Source organism: Aedes albopictus, chromosome 3, assembly GCF_035046485.1.
Source record: "Aedes albopictus strain Foshan chromosome 3, AalbF5, whole genome shotgun sequence".
Taxonomy (NCBI): domain Eukaryota; kingdom Metazoa; phylum Arthropoda; class Insecta; order Diptera; family Culicidae; genus Aedes; species Aedes albopictus.
The window spans coordinates 344,798,081-344,817,171 of NC_085138.1; the positions used below are offsets into that span (position 1 = coordinate 344,798,081).

Consider the following 19,091-nt stretch of genomic DNA (forward strand, 5'->3'; position numbering starts at 1 on the left):
GCAATCAGAAGAACATGGAAGAAGTGTTGATAAATAGAGAGATCTTAAGGAATCAAGTCAACGATCTGCAGGACAAACTGGCGGCCACTGAGAAAAAAGTGAAGAATCTTGACAGTACGATAACCTTGACGGTAACTACTTGTAATGCGCAAAAGAACGAGTTGGAGTCGAAGTTTGTGGAATTCGAGCAAAAAACTTTGGATTTGGAAAAGGAGAACCATCGCATGAAAACGGTTATTATTAATTTAGAGCAAGAGAAAAGTGACATTTCTTCAGAGTTTGTGGAATTCGAACGAAAGATTTTGGATCTAGAAAAGGAGAACCATCGTATGGAGACGGTTGTTATTAAACTTGAGCAAGAGAAGAATGACCTATCTTCGAAGTTTATGGATTTCGAGCGAAATATTTTGGATCTGGAAAAAGAAAACCATCGTATGAAAACGGTTATCATCAAGTTGGAGCAACAGAAGAGCGACCTTAGTAAACACTTGCCAGAATCTATTGATAAATCGGAAAAGCTACTCAATGAAAAGGATACGTTGTCAACTAAAGTTCAAGAACTAGAAGGAAATTCAAAATGTTTCAGTAGCTATGAAAAAGTTACAAGTTTCAAAGGTCCAACTGATAATTTTTGCGTAATTAAAGAGGAAACGCAGAACAAATTGACTTCACCACTGAAACAACTAAAGAAAGCCCATGCGGAGAAAGCAGTGAGCGAATACCGCAATACTAAAACTCGGTTGAAATTGCAACAGCTACAAGAAACTACCTATGATAACGAGAACTTTTTTCAAGAACTCCAAAGTCAAATCAAACAACAAGAAACTGTTGATACCAAAGAGGAAGCAACTATTGCGAGTCTCGCAAAACGGAATTACTTCGAACCACTCGACAATATTTTAAACGAGATAGATTCACTACGAGGTTGTGTCTTTTCGGAAAACTATGAGTGCCTAACGGAACTCCTGTGGGATGACCACGGTTGATTTGAACCAAAAACAACATTTATCAACAATATTTTTCTTCTCGTTTACAACAATTGTAAATACCCATACTGACCAAGGAGAGCTAATTATTCCTCATGTTAAAATATTGTCGATGATATTGACTAATTTACACTCATAATCAAATCATTAAGGATTATGAAAAATATATATAGGAATAGATTATACAACTTAGTTGATCAAATTTAAATAAAAATAGAGAGTGACTACATGATACCAAACACATTACCTATTACAGAAAGAGCGATTGATATGAATAATATCAGTGCAAATATAAGCGAAAATCATATTCATCTGTCACCGCTCAGGATAAAGTGGTAAATTGAATTAATGAAAAATGAAAGGAATTTCATACCCTCTATAAATACAAAATGAAAATTAAAAGTAAAATGGAGAGGAATTTCATGCCCTCTATAATTATAAAATGAAAATTTAATTGAAATGAGAGGAATTTCATACCCTCTATAAAAATAAGTGAACATTAATTAAAAATGAGTGGAATAGAATACCCTCAGTAAATATAAAATGAAACATTAAAAGAGAAGTAAGAGAGGAATTATATAACAAAAAAAATTTTGATAAACTATGAGCCTACAGCTAATTTATAACAATGAATGCGTCCGTCAAACTCAGTTTTGAATGTACCGAAGGGCTGGAAAACCAGAGTAACTACTATTCTGTAAGGGCCATAGATATCAAACAACAAAGAGAAATAAAGAATTAAGGAGAGGAAAACACACCCTCCAGGAATACAGAAAATACAAGGAAATAATTGAAGAAAAATAATAAAGAAGAGGAATACACACCCTTCAATAACATAATAAACGGAAAATTTGAACGAAAGGAGAGATGATTTAGGAGAGGAACACGTACCCTCCAATGATTTAATAGTACAGAAACTAAAACGAGAGCAAAATTAAGCGTTTTTTAAAAACGAATATGAAAACTTAAGAGAATTAAGAGAGGATTTACAAAAGCCCTCTGAAAATTTAAATGAAATTATGAGAAAATTTAAAACACAGAAAGGAGACAAAGCAAATGTCTACAAATTTTGATGAAAGAGGAAGTCCAAAACCTCTACGAAATAATGAAATATTAAGAGAGATTAGAGGAACCCATATCCTCTGTAAAAATAATATGGAATGATATTTACAATTTGGTTTTATACACAAGTTAATCAAGAGAAATGGAGTATACTTACAGGCCCAACCTACAACCTCAAAAGGGAAAGGGGTGGAGCAATGCCGGCAGCCAAGGACTTGCCACAACAAACGGAGAAGGACGAAAAAGTAAGGTACCTAGAGACTCGGTGAGTTTATTTTATTTTTAAGCTTTTGCGGATATGCAAGAAAGATAAATAGATTATTGCCTTGCATCCCTGCAACATTATGATGTAGTATGTAAGTTTGTTGTTTTTTGTTTTTCTCCGGCAGCGTCTCAAAAAAACTTTTTTTTTTTATTCATATAGTGAAATCCAGATTTGATGGAATATAAAATGCAAATTGTTTTTGGTTGACAGAAATGATCTTCTGAAGATGTTTCAATTGTGATCAATTGGTTTTTTTTTTTTCTTACTTTCAAGTTTGTCACATAATTTGCCGAAGGCATAAGGCTAATGAAGTAGGCCAATTCATGGTGAAATATTTGAATAATATTACACATGTTAAACCTATTAAGAAAAAAGGCAAAAAAAAATTTTTCGAAAAAAAAACAATATTCGAAAATATAAATTAAAGAAAAAAAAAACAATATTCGAAAAAAAAGTAAGATATGTTCGAAAAAAAAACAAAAAAAAACATTCGAAAAAAAAGTATTTCGAAAAAAAAATATAATTAAATGCCATTTTTAAAAGTTCACAAAATATAGTTCGTATTTAATTCGTACTTTTTACTCTTTAAAAATAAGGGAGTATTTCTTTTACTTTTTATTTGACTGATTAACTTAATTGATATAGGAGACGGAATTTAAATTTTTCGTAGGGACAGAATAGGGTCAGAAGGATCATGGAGCGGTAGTCTGCGATGCTAGTCATGCCGACAAGGACGAGCCGTTGGGAATTGCCCGATCAAGACAAACAAGGTTTACACGTTTGAAGGTGATGGTTTAGCGCCGTTGGAGAAATGCCGGGATGTTGCTGCTTAAATTGCCATGTTAGACCGGAAATCCTAGTCTTTGATTTCGGGAGTAAGTTATGCATTTGGAATGGGAAGAATCTTCCGAGCTGTGCCAAGGGAGGAGTCATTAGGCATCAGAAATGCTTCGCAAGAGTACTATATGACATGTGCCAGCTGAATCCGACAAACTTCACGGAGTTGAACGGTGACATGGAAGAGACACTCGTCGAATCTCTGAGAGTGGTTCGATGGAATGGGAATGGTGATAGGTAGCTAAAACTACTCGACACATGAAAACGACTTTGTGCAGATAGAAGGTTGTTGGTTACGTACGTGCAATGGAAGGATGTTGGTTACTATTTGGGAGGTACTCCGAGTTTAAAGATTATGGCGGTTGGTTGAGAGATTTCGTTCAATGGACAACCCTACAAATAACCCGTTTTTGGTGCTTGAAATCTAGTTTCGGTCGATGAATTTCTACTGCAACACAAACACGAAGCGGCATTTTGATAGACTCGAGCGTCTGGAGGAAGGTGAATCATCTTAGAGTAGGGAAAGAAATAAGGATTAGTTTGGTTCGATTTTGCAAGATAATCTTTAACCCGCAAATATATACGCTAGCCGAATGCCTACTGCAAGTTTTTTTTTGCTTCACAAATAAAAACTTAATTTAAGGGGGGGGCGGATGTAGCGGTCCTGCCGACCGAAGGAAGCATTTCCCTCCCTGTATCGAATAAATCTAAAGATCAATGATCACCATTGATCTAAGAAAGACCCTTTATTTCCTCATGGTGCTCCACGCAATTAGTGGATTACATCACATGTGGATTTCACGGTCATGTTTATAGACCAACGCCGGTTAACCAAGAAACAAGCGATGCAAGCAGAGAGAATGCTTACTGCTTGTTGCTGGTTGACCTGGTGATATAACGTTCTCGCTCCAATGCCGGAGAAATGTTTTTCTTTTAATTTTTGTTTGTCGCCCGGCAGCGCTGACTGAACCCCAACAAGGTCTCAGTCACGCGGCCGAACTAATGAAGCTAAAGTGGACGACGCCCGTTTTGGCTTTTCTCTTTTCTCTTATTTCTTTTCAGATCGGGAGAATGAGTTCTTGCGACGGCAAGTTAAAAGACCCGCGATTGACGCCGGGGCGGCGTTGTATTGTTGTGGTGCGCGTTTTGGACTTTCCGCGGGGTCCGTTTGCCGGCCGTTCGTCGTTGGTCGTTGATTTCCTAATTGTTCTCGGCTGGAAACCGGGGTGTTTTTCGCGAGTTCTTTGTGATCGAATTGTTAACTTACGGTGTTAAGTGCGGTGGACCTAATGTAGATTAATAAAATGAATAAATGTGTTAAACAGTGTTGTGGACAGTCTGAGTGAATCCGAAAAATACCAGTGCCGCGACTTTCGCCCCTACACAGCCACCGACACAACATCCCCTTCGTCATAGGGTGTGACGCAAATGCACATCACACCGTATGGGGAAGTACAAATATAAACACCAGAGGTGAGTACCTGTTACAGTTTCTCTCTTCCAAGAACATTGACATTTGTAATGTTGGTGACAAGCCCACGTTTGAAAACCTCATTCGTCAGGAAGTTTTGGACTTGACTCTATGTAGTCGGTCTATCTCTGATAAAATAAAAAACTGGCATGTTTCTGAAGAAATATCAATGTCAGACCACAAACACATCATCTTCGAATGGGAAGGGGGTCTAACGATAGAAAAAACGTTTAAAGATCCTAAGAAAACTGATTGGGAATCCTACTCAGCTATCCTACAATCTGAAGAGTACATCATAGAAAGTCACATCAAGTCCATTACACAATTGAAAGATGCGTCCAAATCCATTAAAAACAAAATCCTTAATGCCTACCAAGAGAGCTGTCCAACTAAATCAATTAGTTCGAGCAGAGACGTTCCATGGTGGAATAAAACTCTTGAGAAGCTTAGGAAAACTGCGCGTAGGGAATTCAATCGTGCCAAGCGAACTGGCGATTGGAGCCTATACAGAAAGGCCCTGACGAACTACAACAAAGAAATAAGGTCAGCCAAACGGAAATCGTGGATTCTAATGTGTGAAAGCATAGAGAATACACCCGTAGTGGCCAGACTCCAAAAAACTCTTTCAAAAGACCACTCCAATGGTGTGGGTAGCCTCCGAAAGACGGATGGTTCGCTCACTGTAGAGCCTAGCGATACACTGAGCGAATTGTTAAAGATCCACTTCCCTGATTCAATCCCTGAGTCGAGCATCGGCGACCAAGACACTGGAATTGCTGTCTCAGATCCACAAGAGATCCAATCATGGGTTTCTGGATCTAAAAAAGACGCAATAAAGGTTGCAAAGGAAGCTTTCACTCGGGCCAGGGTTGAGAGGGCTGTGAGATCTTTCGAGCCATTTAAGTCTCCTGGCATGGATGGAATATTCCCAGCGTTGATCCAAAAAGAGGAGAAAACACTGGTTCCACCCTTGGTTGAGATTTTTAGGGCGAGTCTGGTTTTGGGGCATATACCCAACGATTGGCGTCAAATCCGGGCTGTCTTCATTCCGAAGGCAGGAAAGAGGGATAAAACCAACCCCAAAGCATAAGTTTATCCTCTGTAATGCTCAAAATTATGGAAAAGGTACTATGCGAGTACATAAATCACAAATTTATGAAAGCAATGCCTTTGTCAAAAAACCAATTCGCTTATCAAAGTGGTAAATCTACGATCTCGGCACTACATACGGTAGTTCAAAAGATCGAAAAAACACTCAATGCAAAAGAAATTGCTCTTGTAGCATTTCTTGATATTGAGGGCGCATTCGATAACGCTTCTTATTCGTCTATAGGGTCAGCAATGTTGAGGAGAAAATTCGACCCATGCATTGTTACCTGGGTACATGCTATGCTAGCTAATCGAAAAATCTCCTCTGAGCTTAGCGGTTCATACATTACTGTTAAAGCAACAAGGGGATGTCCGCAAGGCGGAGTGCTTTCTCCTTTGTTGTGGTCACTGGTGGTGGATGAGCTTCTAGACAGCTTAGAGAGACGAGGCTTCGAAGTGGTTGGATATGCTGATGACGTTGTCATTATTGTACGAGGCAAATTCGAAAGTGTTATCGTGGAAAGAATGCAATCTGCCCTAAATCACACTTTTTCCTGGTGTCATAAGGAACAACTAGGCATAAATCCTACAAAAACTTCCATTATCCCTTTCACCAAACGGAGGAAGGTCCAACTGAAACCCCTTTTCTTGAATCATACACAACTAGTTTATTCAAGCGAAGTAAAATATCTAGGTGTCATACTCGACGCAAAACTGAATTGGAACTCTCATCTCCAATCAGTTGTGCAGAAAGGTCTCAATACACTTTGGGTTTGTTCAAAAACCCTGGGTAAAAGATGGGGCCTAAAACCAAGTATGATTATGTGGATATATAAAACCATTGTTCGTCCCAGAACTACTTACGCTTCCCTTGTCTGGTGGCCTAAAACTAATGAGGCTGCTGCAAGGGCGAAGCTCAACAAAATCCAACGCACCGCTTGCATAGCGATCCCTGGTGCAGTTCGTAGTACACCCACTTTGGCCGTAGACGCAATGCTTCACCTGCCCCGGTTAGATCAATTCATAAAGCTGGAAGCGGAAAAAAGTGCTCTAAGGTTAAAGAGAACAAAAACGCTGCTGTCGGGAGACCTTACGGGTCACCTCAGCATATTAAATGAATTTGCCATAAATCCCGCAATAGGAATTTGTAGTGACTGGATGGAAACGGTAGTCAATTATGACTTACCTTACGATGTGCTCATTCCTTCCCGCCAGGAGTGGGAAGGAGGTGAACCCAGCGTTCCAACAGGCTCTATAAATTTCTTCACAGATGGTTCGAAAATGAATAATCTGACAGGCTCCCGAATCTATGGCCCTAGAACAAAAATCTCTGTCCACTTAGGACAGTGGCCCACAGTATTTCAGTCGGAAATATATGCAATATTAGAATGCGTGTTATTATGCCTGAGGAGAAAGTATAGGTTTGCAAAAATATGTATTTTCTCTGACAGCCAAGCGGCACTTAAGTCGCTTAATAACTACACTTGTAACTCAAAGCTAGTGTGGGAATGCATTCTGGCTTTGAAAAACTTATCCATACGCAATCGAGTCTACCTATATTGGATCCCAGGACATACGGGTCTAGAGGGAAACGAGATTGCTGATGAGCTAGCCAGAAATGGATCTAATGAAAGGTTCATTGGCCCTGAGCCCTTCTGCGGGATCTCAGACTGCTCTGTAAAAATGGAACTGAACAAATATATGGTCAGTCAAATCACATCAAACTGGAATGCACTTCCCCATACGAGCCAATCTAAAAGGCTCGTAACGATAAACCCCAAGAAAACCCAACAACTATTAGGTCTCAACAAAAGGGATCTCAACATCTACACCGGTCTAATAACTGGACACTGCCCCTGCAGATACCATCTACAAAAGATCGGAGCAATCCAAACCTCAAATTGCCGCTTCTGTGACGAGGAGAGGGAAACATCAGAACACATCCTCTGCTATTGCAGTGCACTCACTCAACGTAGGTTCAAAGTTCTCAGCAAGACTTTTTAGGGCCTGCTGACATATGGATCTTATCTCCCAAGGACGTGGTTGGCTTCATAAAGCTAGTCTCGCCAGAATGGGGGAGTCACATACTGCAACTCAGGATCTCTATTCATCAATAATAGATGGTCTTGAGTTCAGTCGATACCAAGGTATCTCAGTGACAAATATGTTACTGAGATAACTTGCGTACCTCACAGCAAAAGGGTATATCACAATAGTTCTAAAATCTGGACGCAGTGATCTTCACCCGACAAACGAGAGAATCGAGTCGTTGTTTCTCCTATGTTATTCGTAATGGGGGTTTTTACGGGTGGCTTATTGGGCCTACGCCAACACTCCTGTCTCGCCGGAGGGCCATCGTGCCAGTTCTGTTTAACGTCCCAACCAACACTGGGACGATCACGCTGATGGGGCTACCACCTTGGATCTAGCTGGGCGTGGTGCAGCGTTTCTTACTCAGCCGCAATGGATGCCAGAACAGACGCTGTTTGAGCCGCACCTCCTTGGTGAACAGACGCTAGAATCGTACCTCCTCAATCTAGCTGAAGTCAGAAGGACAACAGTGCCCATGCTGCACTACCAGCTAAACACACAACTCTTAGCTGGCGGTCTTTGTCATCGCTTGACCCGTGGAAGCATGAGGTAGGAGCTTGTGAGGACCAGAGCTATGTTGGACGCTCTCCTTATCGACTCACCGTTTTGCAGCCCCCCCCCCCCCCCCCTCCTCTACATATACAACTCATCTATATTCGCATGTTCATAGCCATCGCTAACACAGAAACGGGTTGAAAAAGCCGTTTCCCTTCCTTCACTTTCCTAGCACCAGTGCCAATCTATCATATAACGCCTGCGAGTTATGCAATCAAGCGAACTGTGTCGCATTATCTTCAGAGTAATAAATACCTTAATCTACACGCAGAAAAATAACACGTATTAGAACCAAATTCAAAGAGACTTCATTTCTAAGTCGCGGGGTTTATTGAATCAAAAAATTATTTCTTTGATTCTAATATCGGAGAATGCACATAGCCAATAATGAGCAAGATGATTCAGTTTTACCCTGAGATTTTTAACCCACGAGCGATCGCGCTGTTGTATTTTGTACAACACGTTGAAAAAATCTCGCTTTTTGTACTCAGCATTAGCGTGGTGCTGACGCAGGTAGTCTACAACGCGAGTTACGGAAGGTTAAGAGCAGATCTGGCCGTGAACGATAGATCGCTATCAGTAATACAAATTGCAACAGTATACGTGTTCGGTTCACCCCAAGTAACATTTTTAAGTCAATAGACTAGAAGAGGTTCTTAAAACCAACAAAAAGTATTAGGTTTTATAACGGCTCTCAAAACCTCTACAAGACTAATTGGTCATTAAAATGTTGCTTGAGTCGCATTTTAATTTATTTCGTTGCCACTTTTAAACAAAAATATTTTGTTTTTGAATTTAAGTCGATGGATATTTGTCTCTATAAAATATAGACTTTGAAATCACAACTTTGCTTAGTTTTAAAGCAATAATGTTACAGATTTAAAATGAAGAAATATTTGAAACTACAATTAACGCCACGAGGCTTTATTTTAGAAACAATGAAATAAATGCTTTTAAACTAATGCCAAATACATTAGATTCAAAACAAAATGGTGTTAAGCCGTGGTTCAATGATTTATTTTCTTTGATGCAAAGCACTTTATTTTTGAGTTCACTATATATTTTTCTGCGTGTATCACCTTACGCCTGGCATCGACGCCAATGTGTAAACCCATTGCCAACCATATCCAACCAACGCTCCGACATCTGCATGACTTTGTGCAGGCGCAGAGGCATATTCGGTCTGCTGTGGATATACAAACGATTGAAATCATCACTTCCTTCCCTTTCCCCACGTTGACCAGCAACCTGACGTGGCCGGTGCCATTGTCGCCTAAAAATAGTAGATCACCAACACTCACACATTGAAGATGCCTGCTTAGTCCCCGGCAGATATCTTATTGGTTCCTTGTGTGAGTGTAACTGGTCTGACGATACTGGAGTATCATCCAAGGGCGATCAATCAAGCTCAAGCTCAAGCTATTTAAGGCATAAACCCTACGAATAGGGGCAAGACATTACAAAATTGACGCTAAAATATTTTTGGCTACCTGTTTGTATGGAGCCGCCCCATAGTGCAGTGGTGAACCAAATGCGCTATAAGACGCCAAAACATGTCAGCTGAATTATCATTGATAATGAAATGACAATACTGAGTGAAATACACATTTATTTTCCATGTTCCATAAAGGCTGACAAAAACATGTTATTAAAATTACATATTCAGCCATTCCATAGAAAAACGATATAGTGCATCTCCGATTGTCGTGAAACTTGGTGGGCTTGTAGTTCTTCGGAAATAATTAGACCCGTATTTTTTATTTCGTCATTAGGGTGACCAATTTTCATATAGGGTGGTCCAAAAAATCAAGGTTTTTCAAAACTAAAAATTAAAAAAAAAATCGTAACTTTTGAACCATTTGACCGATTTTAAACTTCTTTTTTTTTTGTTTGAAAGCTATTTAATTGTAGTTTTCAGGAAAAATACGTTAAAGGGGCTAAAATGTAAAGAGTACTATAAAATATGCAAATATATTAGTTTTTTCACGTTTTCATCGTCTTGGGACCAAAGAGGTACCCTGGTTTTATATTTTTATCAGAAAATTCAGGAAATTTGGCGTAACATATAAAAAAATCAGAAATGTATGTTGTTTTGTTTTTGAGATATGATTTTTTGAATATAGAGAGTCATATATATATATATATTTTTTTTTTTTTTTTTTTTTGTTTTTATTATGGAGCAGGGAAAAGCCCCTGGGAGTGAAATTCTTTCTATCAGAATCTCTTCTCCCAAAGGCATAAAACCTCCTCTTCTTTTCATATATCATTTACAATTCATGGCACACTTCCAGTGAGAAAGTTTCTCTTTGAAGGAAGTGTTTTAACTTATGCTTAACTTACAATAATTACAAAATTCAAAATATAAATAAAAAACAAACTGTATAAATAAATATAAACAAACAATTCAATTGGAATTAGGGGTTCCTCCGGATGATGGACTCTAGATGATCAGTAGTTGTCTGCCGTAGTCCAAAAGAGCATCTCACATGTGGGGAAGCAGCATGAATACAGCGCGGAGCAGATGGTACGCATTCAGTTCTGGAAACAGTCATCGACTTTATTAGGCGCGCAGTATCAAAAGCTTCGACCTGACATATACTAATTCGTTACCTAACAAAACAGCAGCCTGCTTCAATCGACGTGCCATACGAGCTGTATGGCTGATAAGCCAGAAAGTCGTTGAAACGGAAGCTCAGTCGTGTGGCTTTTCTTTATCCAGTGGAATATGTAGTAGCTTACTTTCGGCCGATGAACCGGACGAACAACTGAAGAACGTAGAGCGGCAGACGTGCGTTTTAGCTTTCCACTATTCGGCGTGCCACCGTACGCGGATAACAAGAGAGCGTGGAGCGGCGCAGCGTAGCAGGGTGAAGTTGCATTCGGCACAAGATATGTACAGTTCTGGAACCAGTGACTTGATTAGGCGCGTAGTATCGAAGGCTTCGGCCAGACATATACCAGTTCGTTACCTGACAGAACAGTAGCTTTCATCCGACTGACCAGCCTGTGGAATCGTAGTTTGCATTCGGTCGATGAACCCGATGAACAACTGAAGAACGTTGAGCGGCAGACGTGCGTAGTAGCTTTCCTCTATTCGGCGTTCTGCCGTAAGCGGATAACAAGGGAGCGTGGAGTGGCGCAGTGTAGTAGGGTGAAGTTGCAGACATCACAAGATAATGCAGTTCTGGAACCAGTCGTTGGCTTGATTAGGTGCGTAGTATCGAAGGCTTCGGCCAGACATATACCAGTTCGTTACCTGACAGAACAGTAGCTTTCATCCGACTGACCAGCCGATGAACCGGACGAACAAATGAAGAACGTTTGAGCGGCAGATGTGCATTGTTGTTTTCCTCTATTAGGCGGGCCGATGTGGAATTAACACGGATAACAAGGGAGCGTGGAGTGGCGCAGTGTAGCAGGGTGAAGCTGCAGACATCACAAGATAATGCAGTTCTGGAACCAATCGTTGGCTGACAGAACAGTAGCTTTCATCCGACTGACCAGCCGATGAACCGGACGAACAAATGAAGAACGTTTGAGCGGCAGATGTGCATTGTTGCTTTCCTCTATTCGGCGGGCCGACGTGGAATTAACACGGATAACAAGGGAGCATGGAGTGGCACAGTGTAGCAGGGTGAACCGGCCGATGAACCGGACGATCAGCTGAGGAACATGGAGCGGCAGACGTGCGTTGTAGCTTTCCTCTTTTCGGCATCCTGCCGTACGCGAATAGCAAGGGAGCGGGGAGCGGCACAGTGTAGCAGGGTGAAGTTGCAGAGTGCAGACGTCACAAGATAAATACAGTTCTGGAACCAGTCGTTGGCTTGATTAGGTGCGTAAGCGTAGTATCGAAGGCTTCGGCCAGACATATACCAGTTCGTTACCTGACAGAACAGTAGCTTTCAGCCGACTGACCAGCCTGTGAAATCGTAGTTCCCGGTTCGTACACGGATAACAAGGGAGCGTGGTGCGGCCCAGTGTAGCAGGGTGAAGTTGCAGACGGCACAAGATATGTACGGTTCTGGAACCAGTTGTTGACTTGATTAGGCGCGTAGTATCGAAGGCTTCGGCCAGACATATACCAGTTCGTTACCTGACAGAACAGTAGCTTTCATCCGACTGACCAGCCTGTGGAATCGTAATTTCAATTCGGCCGATGAACCGGACGATGAGAACTTTGAGCGACAGACGTGCGTTCTAGCTTCCCTCTATTCGGCGGGCCGACGTGGAGTTCGTGCACTGATAATAAGGGAGCGTGGAGTGGCGCAGTGTAGCAGGGTGAAGTTTCTGATGGTACAAGATATGTTCAGTTCTGGAAACAGTCGTTGACGACGAACCGGACCGATAATCCGATTTAGAGTATGTATTGGCGCATTCTAATTCTTATCTGGGCTTTTACCGCTAGCTTGAATTTCCTTGCATTTTGTTCGAGTTTCAGAGATACTGGTAGAGAATTGAAACTTTTCTTGCTGAAATTCGAGACTGATCTCTTTGCCATTTCTGTATTAGTACGTGCGGTAACGAGTACTACTGCATTCCGCAACGAGTATCCATGCGATGTTCGATCCAAATTTTGATTATAATGTGCGGTTTGATTGTACATGTTATTGTGCAGCTGCACCAGACATTGAAGTTCCCGCAAAGCTGGTATTGGTAGAACAGACGAAGGACTGTTTTTATATAGTTCCATTGTTGGATGCAACCTTGGTTATTTATAGATTACTTTCAGGCACCGGTTTTGGACAGATTGCAACGGTTTCAGACGAGACTTTGCTGCTGCTCCCCAGATAGAGACCAAATACTGTAGTTTTGATTGAACAAACGCATGATACATTGTTGTCAATGTTTTAGATGGTAAGAACTTGGAGACCTTCCATAATAAGCCACACATGGAGCTTATGTTTCTTTGCAGTGTGTTAACATGATTACTCCAGGTCAACTTTGAGTCGATATCTAGGCCTAAATGCTTGAAATTGTCAACCTTGTCTATTTTAGTTGATTGTACCATCAGGTCCGAATGTGGCGGAACACTGCGACGAGGCGAGTGGAGTATCATATATTTGGTTTTGGACAAATTCAATGACAATAAATTTTCATTGAAAAAAAGCTTGGAGCTTCATTAGGTCTTCCTGCATTTGACGAATTATAGTGTTCGCATCTGCGCTCTTATATGATAACGATGTATCGTCCGCAAAAAGTCGAGGCTTACCATATAAGTTGAGTTTTGGAAGATCGTTGACATACAAAAGGAATAGTAATGGTCCAAGGTTGCTACCCTGGGGTACGCCAACTGACAATGGACGCCTTGAACTGTTTGAGCCGTTTACATGGACAAATTGACTTCTTTCGGAAAGATAGCTACGAATCAGATTATTCGGTGTTCCTCTAATTCCGTAATACTCAAGTTTTCGTAGTAACACTTCATGGTCGATTGTGTCAAACGCCTTCTTCAGATCAAGGTAAAGTACTCCAACTAGTTTCCGAGAATCTATGGCGTCATATATCTCGTCGACTAATTCACTTGTAGCTGTGAGTGTGCTTGATCCTGTTCGAAAGCCGTATTGATGACTGTAGAGGATATTGTGTGCACCCAAAAAACCCAGGAGCCTTGTTGCAAGAAGCTTCTCCAATATTTTACTAAATACCGATAGCACCGATATTGGCCTGTAGTTATTCACGTCTGTTTTGGCTCCCGACTTATGGATAGGTGTAACGCGTGCTACTTTTAAGCAATCCGGGAATACTCCTGTGCTTATGGACTCGTTGAAAACATCTCTCATCAATTTTGAGAAGATCCAATGGTGATCCTTGACAAACTTGACTGGTATGCCGTCTGGTCCACAGCTTTTTTTCGCGTCTAAATTCCTTATTTCCAGCACCACTTCTTGTTCAGTTGCTGGCCGCAAAAAGAGTGAGGCGCCAAGGTGCGTAAGCGTATCGTACTTGTTAATCTCTCGACGACTGGGGATCGTTGAGGCAAGCTGGGGCCCGATGGTACTGAAGTACTCGTTAAAGGCATCCGCCGCTACCCTTCCACTTGACAGTTGACCATTTATCGATAGGTTTATTTCAGCTAGATCGTCGTTTGATTTTCCCAGGACTCTGTTCAAATTTTTCCAGTTCTGCTTTTGATCCGGAGAACGGAACAGGTTTTCGTAGTATTCTTTTTTGCATTTGTCCTTAGTTTTCTGCACCATTTTGGAAATATGTGCTAGAAGCTCCTTCGGCCTACTTTCCAGTGGTCGACGCTTGCAGCTAGCCAAAGCGTTTTCTTTCATTCGAAGTAGTTTCCACAGGTCGAAACTCATCCAAGGGCAGAATCCTTTTATCTGCGCCTGCACGGTCACCTTTTTCGAGAATTTTTCTTTTAAGTTGTTGTACAAATCTATCACTTTGCGTAAACGATCTTCAGCGGACTCAAAGTTAATATTTATTATTTCAGTTGCAAAGGCTTCGTTTAGGTTCCGAGTGTTGACTATAGTTTTCTCTAACGTACGTTGCTGCTTAGTTTTACCCAAATTAAAAGTTGTTAAAATTGGGTAGTGGTCACTAATATCCATTAGTACAGTTTCATTCACAACAGTATGCTGTACTGCATCAGAGCACACAACAAGGTCCAAAATGTTGTTGCTTGCCGGTCGTGTGATGCTAGTGTTCGTAACTTGAAAGTTATAGCAGTTCAAAAGACTGACGAACTCCCGTACCGTGCTATTACTTCGCCGATTTATTGCAACATTGAGATCACCGACGATAACACAAGAGGAATTACGTTGTTGAGCCTCGAGTATTGCTTCCATGTTAGTTGTAAATTGTGTGAAATCATAGGAAGGTGGCCGGTATACTGCATGGACATGGAATGGTGCAGCTTCTACGTAGACTTCCAAGTGAATGTGATGAAAACCGTTTTCGTGTTCTACCTTCTGCAAACTGAATTTAATTGCTTTATTCACATATACTGCAAGTCCTCCACCAGCTGAATCCGGTCTACAGGAAAACGAACTATGGAACCCGTCGATATGATAAAGATTTGTGTGATGTTGTTTCAGCCACGTTTCTCCAATTACATTTCCGGCGTACAAAGAAAGGATCTCCTTAATTCTATCAAATTTTGTAATACAATTCATCCCCCTGACATTTATTTGCAAAATTTTAAGATTTTTATTACTGTTATTTAGATTTACATTTTTGTTTAGGTCAGCAATTGTATAGTAAAAGTGATTATTTCTCGTATAAGTATTGATCATTACAAATTAGTTAACTGCGGACAGTTGAGAATCGACACTTTAATTGCATCATATCTGAAGGCGCTTCGATGCCGGTTCCAATCTGGGAGAAGAAGACGTTGACATCAAACCGGAAGAAGAATTTAGGGAACGCTTCGCCGACATTTTCATCATATCTTCAACCTGCTTCTTACAGCTTATCTCTTCAATCCTTGATCCATCCTGCCGCTTGACTAGTATCTTCCCATTTCTTCCCGGCCACACGTATTTGAATCCCACAGTTGACTGCAATTCTTTCGCTTCGCGATACAATTCTCTTCCAAATGATGTTAATTCGTCCCTAATTACCACCCGATTGGAAGATGCATGGAAAGAATCGGACAGCTTCGCTGCATTTAGGGGGCCATGGGTTCGCTTCTTCCCGAAAAGTTGTTCCTTGATTGCTGCTGAACTAAACGATACTAAGATTGGAGCGCTCTGATTGGAACGGTTCTTCCCAAAAAGACGATGGGCACTTATTATGTTATTTTCTTCAAGAGCACAACCAACTACGCTTCCTAGTTTTATCACCAGTGTCTTCACGTTCTCGTCTTCTTGTACAGGAATACCCAGTATGATTGCATTGTTAGCTACAACTCCACGGTTCACCTTATCCATCTCCATTTCCAGCTGGTCCAATCTTGAAGATGTAGCTCCTTGACTGTATTTCAGTTCCGCGACTTCGGTTCGTATTCTCTCGTTTTCCCTCTGCAATCCACATACTTGTTTTTTAAAACCGTTGAAATCCTGCTGCAGGGCATCAAACTGCTTCGAAAGAAATTCCTGCGACTCCTCAATCCCTTTGGTCGTCTGTACCAACGAATCGATTTTCTGGGTGGTCTGTTCGAAGGCAAGTCTCAAATGCGCCGATTCCTGTTTAGACTCCCGCACAGACTGTGCAAGCAGTTTTATCTCGGTGATGATGTGATCGAATCCGTTTGGATCTTGACTTCGCGCGAACATATCGGCACACTCGATGGAACAGTAGAACGGTCGTTTCCTTGCCTTTATAACGGCATTTCCACGCAAGTTTTTACAGCGAAAGTGCACCGATTTGGCACACTGCACACATTCGATGGTTCTTTCCGAGTTCTCCTCCGTTTTTTCGCAGACGAAACAAATAATTTTATCGTATTCTTCCGACATGCTCCTGTGGTGACTAGAGCAGCTTATTGTGTAGAATGAAGGGAGAAATGATATGGCAATAACAGAGCACGATAGCACCAGCTATCAAAGCGTTGACAGTGTACGATACGCTATACGCAAGAGCCTTTCTATGGTCAGTAGATTTCGCCGCAAACGTTGACAATAGAATTCCTCATATTATGACTTTGGCAGTCAGTTTATGTGAGAATATAGACCACTAATCAATCGAATTTACCTCAAATTACCGTTGGAACCCCAGCTGCCGTAAGTATCTACTTGTAGCTATCCAGTGTGAGAATTTTTGTATGTGATTTTCAAACACTTTTCAAGATATTTCGGAGCACTCAATTCACGTATTTTTTGCAAGCTCAATAGGGTGACCCTATTGAGTACAAGCTACTCTAAAATTGCTTGAAATTGCAAATTCTCATAAAACTATGCATAGTAGTGCTTTCTAAAGTGATTCCTGGTGGTTTTGGTATCCATAATTTTATAAGGAATCAAAATATAATAAAATTTAAAAAAGTATCTTGTATGGGAAAATTTGACCTTTTATTTTCAAAAAATCATATCTGAAAAACTAAAAAACATTTTTTTTTTGTTTTTATTTTTGTGTATTTTAACTAGTTGCTAATTCTACACTCAACTAAAAAACATACATCTCTGATTTTTTGATATGTTACGCCAAATTTCCTGAATTTTCTGATAAAAATATAAAACCAGGGTACCTCTTTGGTCCCGAGACCATGAAAACGTGAAAAAACTAATATATTTGCATATTTTATAGTAGGGGAGACTGGGGAGACTTGATCCCTTTTTCTTAATTTACCTGAAACTTTAAGAAAAAACACGAAACTAGATCCGATTTCCGTTCAAAATGGCAGGTAAACATCTATTTCAAGTTAATACACAACAGAAGGCCTTTAAATTATTGTTAACGTTTTCAAAACTGTGTTTTTATGGAGGCATGTCTTATGATGTATTTTTCAAAAATGGGTGACACTTGATCCCCCTTTGAGCACATGGTTTATTTAAAGGGAAAATAATTCCAGAGTCTTCCTTTTCCTTTTTTTTTTCGACTTTTCTTGTATTTTCGATGAATATGGATTGTTTGAAATTGTAAGATTTCCTAAAATTTTTAAGGATATGCCGTATTTTCAAAATGGGGAGACTTGATCCCCCTTTTCTTGGTTTGTACTAAAGTTATAATTATCTGACACATTTTATCGTTGAATTGACTAGAATTCCAAGTAAATAGAGGCTTCCGAATAGAATTTTATTTTTCACATGAATAATGTGTGTGTAATCCTCAAGGGATCAACTCTCCCCATGTCACTGTTGTGTATACTAAGCCGAATTTTTTAAAATATGTCAACATCAGCCTTATTTGGATAAATAAGTTTGAAAGTATTTTATTTAAACTATGTGCTGTGAAATTTTGACACGATTTTGTTCAATTTTCACAAAGTTATTGAGATTTTTTGGAATCGCCTAAAAGATTTCTGAAGGACTGAAAACAAACCATCAGCCGTTAAAAAATAATGCAATGCACAATCGAAATCACTTGTAGCCAAAACATAGTCGTTTGTCCAGGAGTAGTTTTGGAAAAATTATGCTAGAAGAAAAATGTTTTTGATTCCGAGAAAACATGGGGGGAACAAGTCTCCCCAGGGATCAAGTCTCCTCAGTCTCCCCTACTCTTAACATTTTAGCCCCTTTAACGAATTTTTCCTGAAAACTACAATTCAATAGCTTTCTAACAAAAAAAATGTTTAAAATCGGTCAACTGGTTCAAAAGTTACGATTTAAAAAAAAAAATAGTTTAGAAAAACCTTAATTTTTTAGACCACCCTATATGAAAATTGGTCACCCTAATGACGAAATAAAAAATTCCGGTCTAATTATTTCCGAAGAACTACAAGCCCACCAAGTTTCACGACAATCGGAGATGCACTATATCATTTTTCTATGGAATGGCTGTATTACTATGACTAACATATCATCAAGCTAATAATGTCTCACTATCTTAAAGGTGTTATTCATAATTCTTTGAACAACATGATACACATTAGAGTGGGTCATCGTTTATATGGAAAAATGAAAAATTCAATGGTATCCCATCAGATCAAAGCTTTTTTGATCCCAAATCAGGACCCAAATAAGTGTGCAAAATTTGGGTACGATCGGTTATGTCTACGTTTTGCGCATCACTTTTGAAGTTTGTATGGGGTTTTACATGGGAAAACACCCTTTTTTGCATTTCTCTTATGACAAGCTCGAATTTTTCTAAAACCATGTAACCGATAAAGTGAAAACATAGCCTAGGG

At 40.1% G+C, this 19,091-nt stretch overlaps 1 protein-coding gene across 1 annotated transcript; it reads right to left on the reverse strand.

The window, feature by feature from the left end:
* Positions 1 to 15,423: 15,423 nt before the first annotated feature.
* LOC115262959 (uncharacterized) lies at positions 15,424 to 17,140 on the reverse strand. The gene has a single exon (XM_029865903.2). It carries the CDS (start codon positions 16,762 to 16,764, stop codon positions 15,649 to 15,651), a length of 1,116 nt encoding a protein of 371 aa, XP_029721763.2. The 5' UTR covers positions 16,765 to 17,140; the 3' UTR covers positions 15,424 to 15,648.
* Between the last annotated feature and the right edge of the window lie 1,951 nt (positions 17,141 to 19,091).

Coding starts and splice junctions, on each gene's coding strand:
- LOC115262959 (XM_029865903.2), bottom strand. CDS start 16,764: ATGTCGGAAGAATACGATAAAATTATTTGTTTCGTCTGCGAAAAAACG.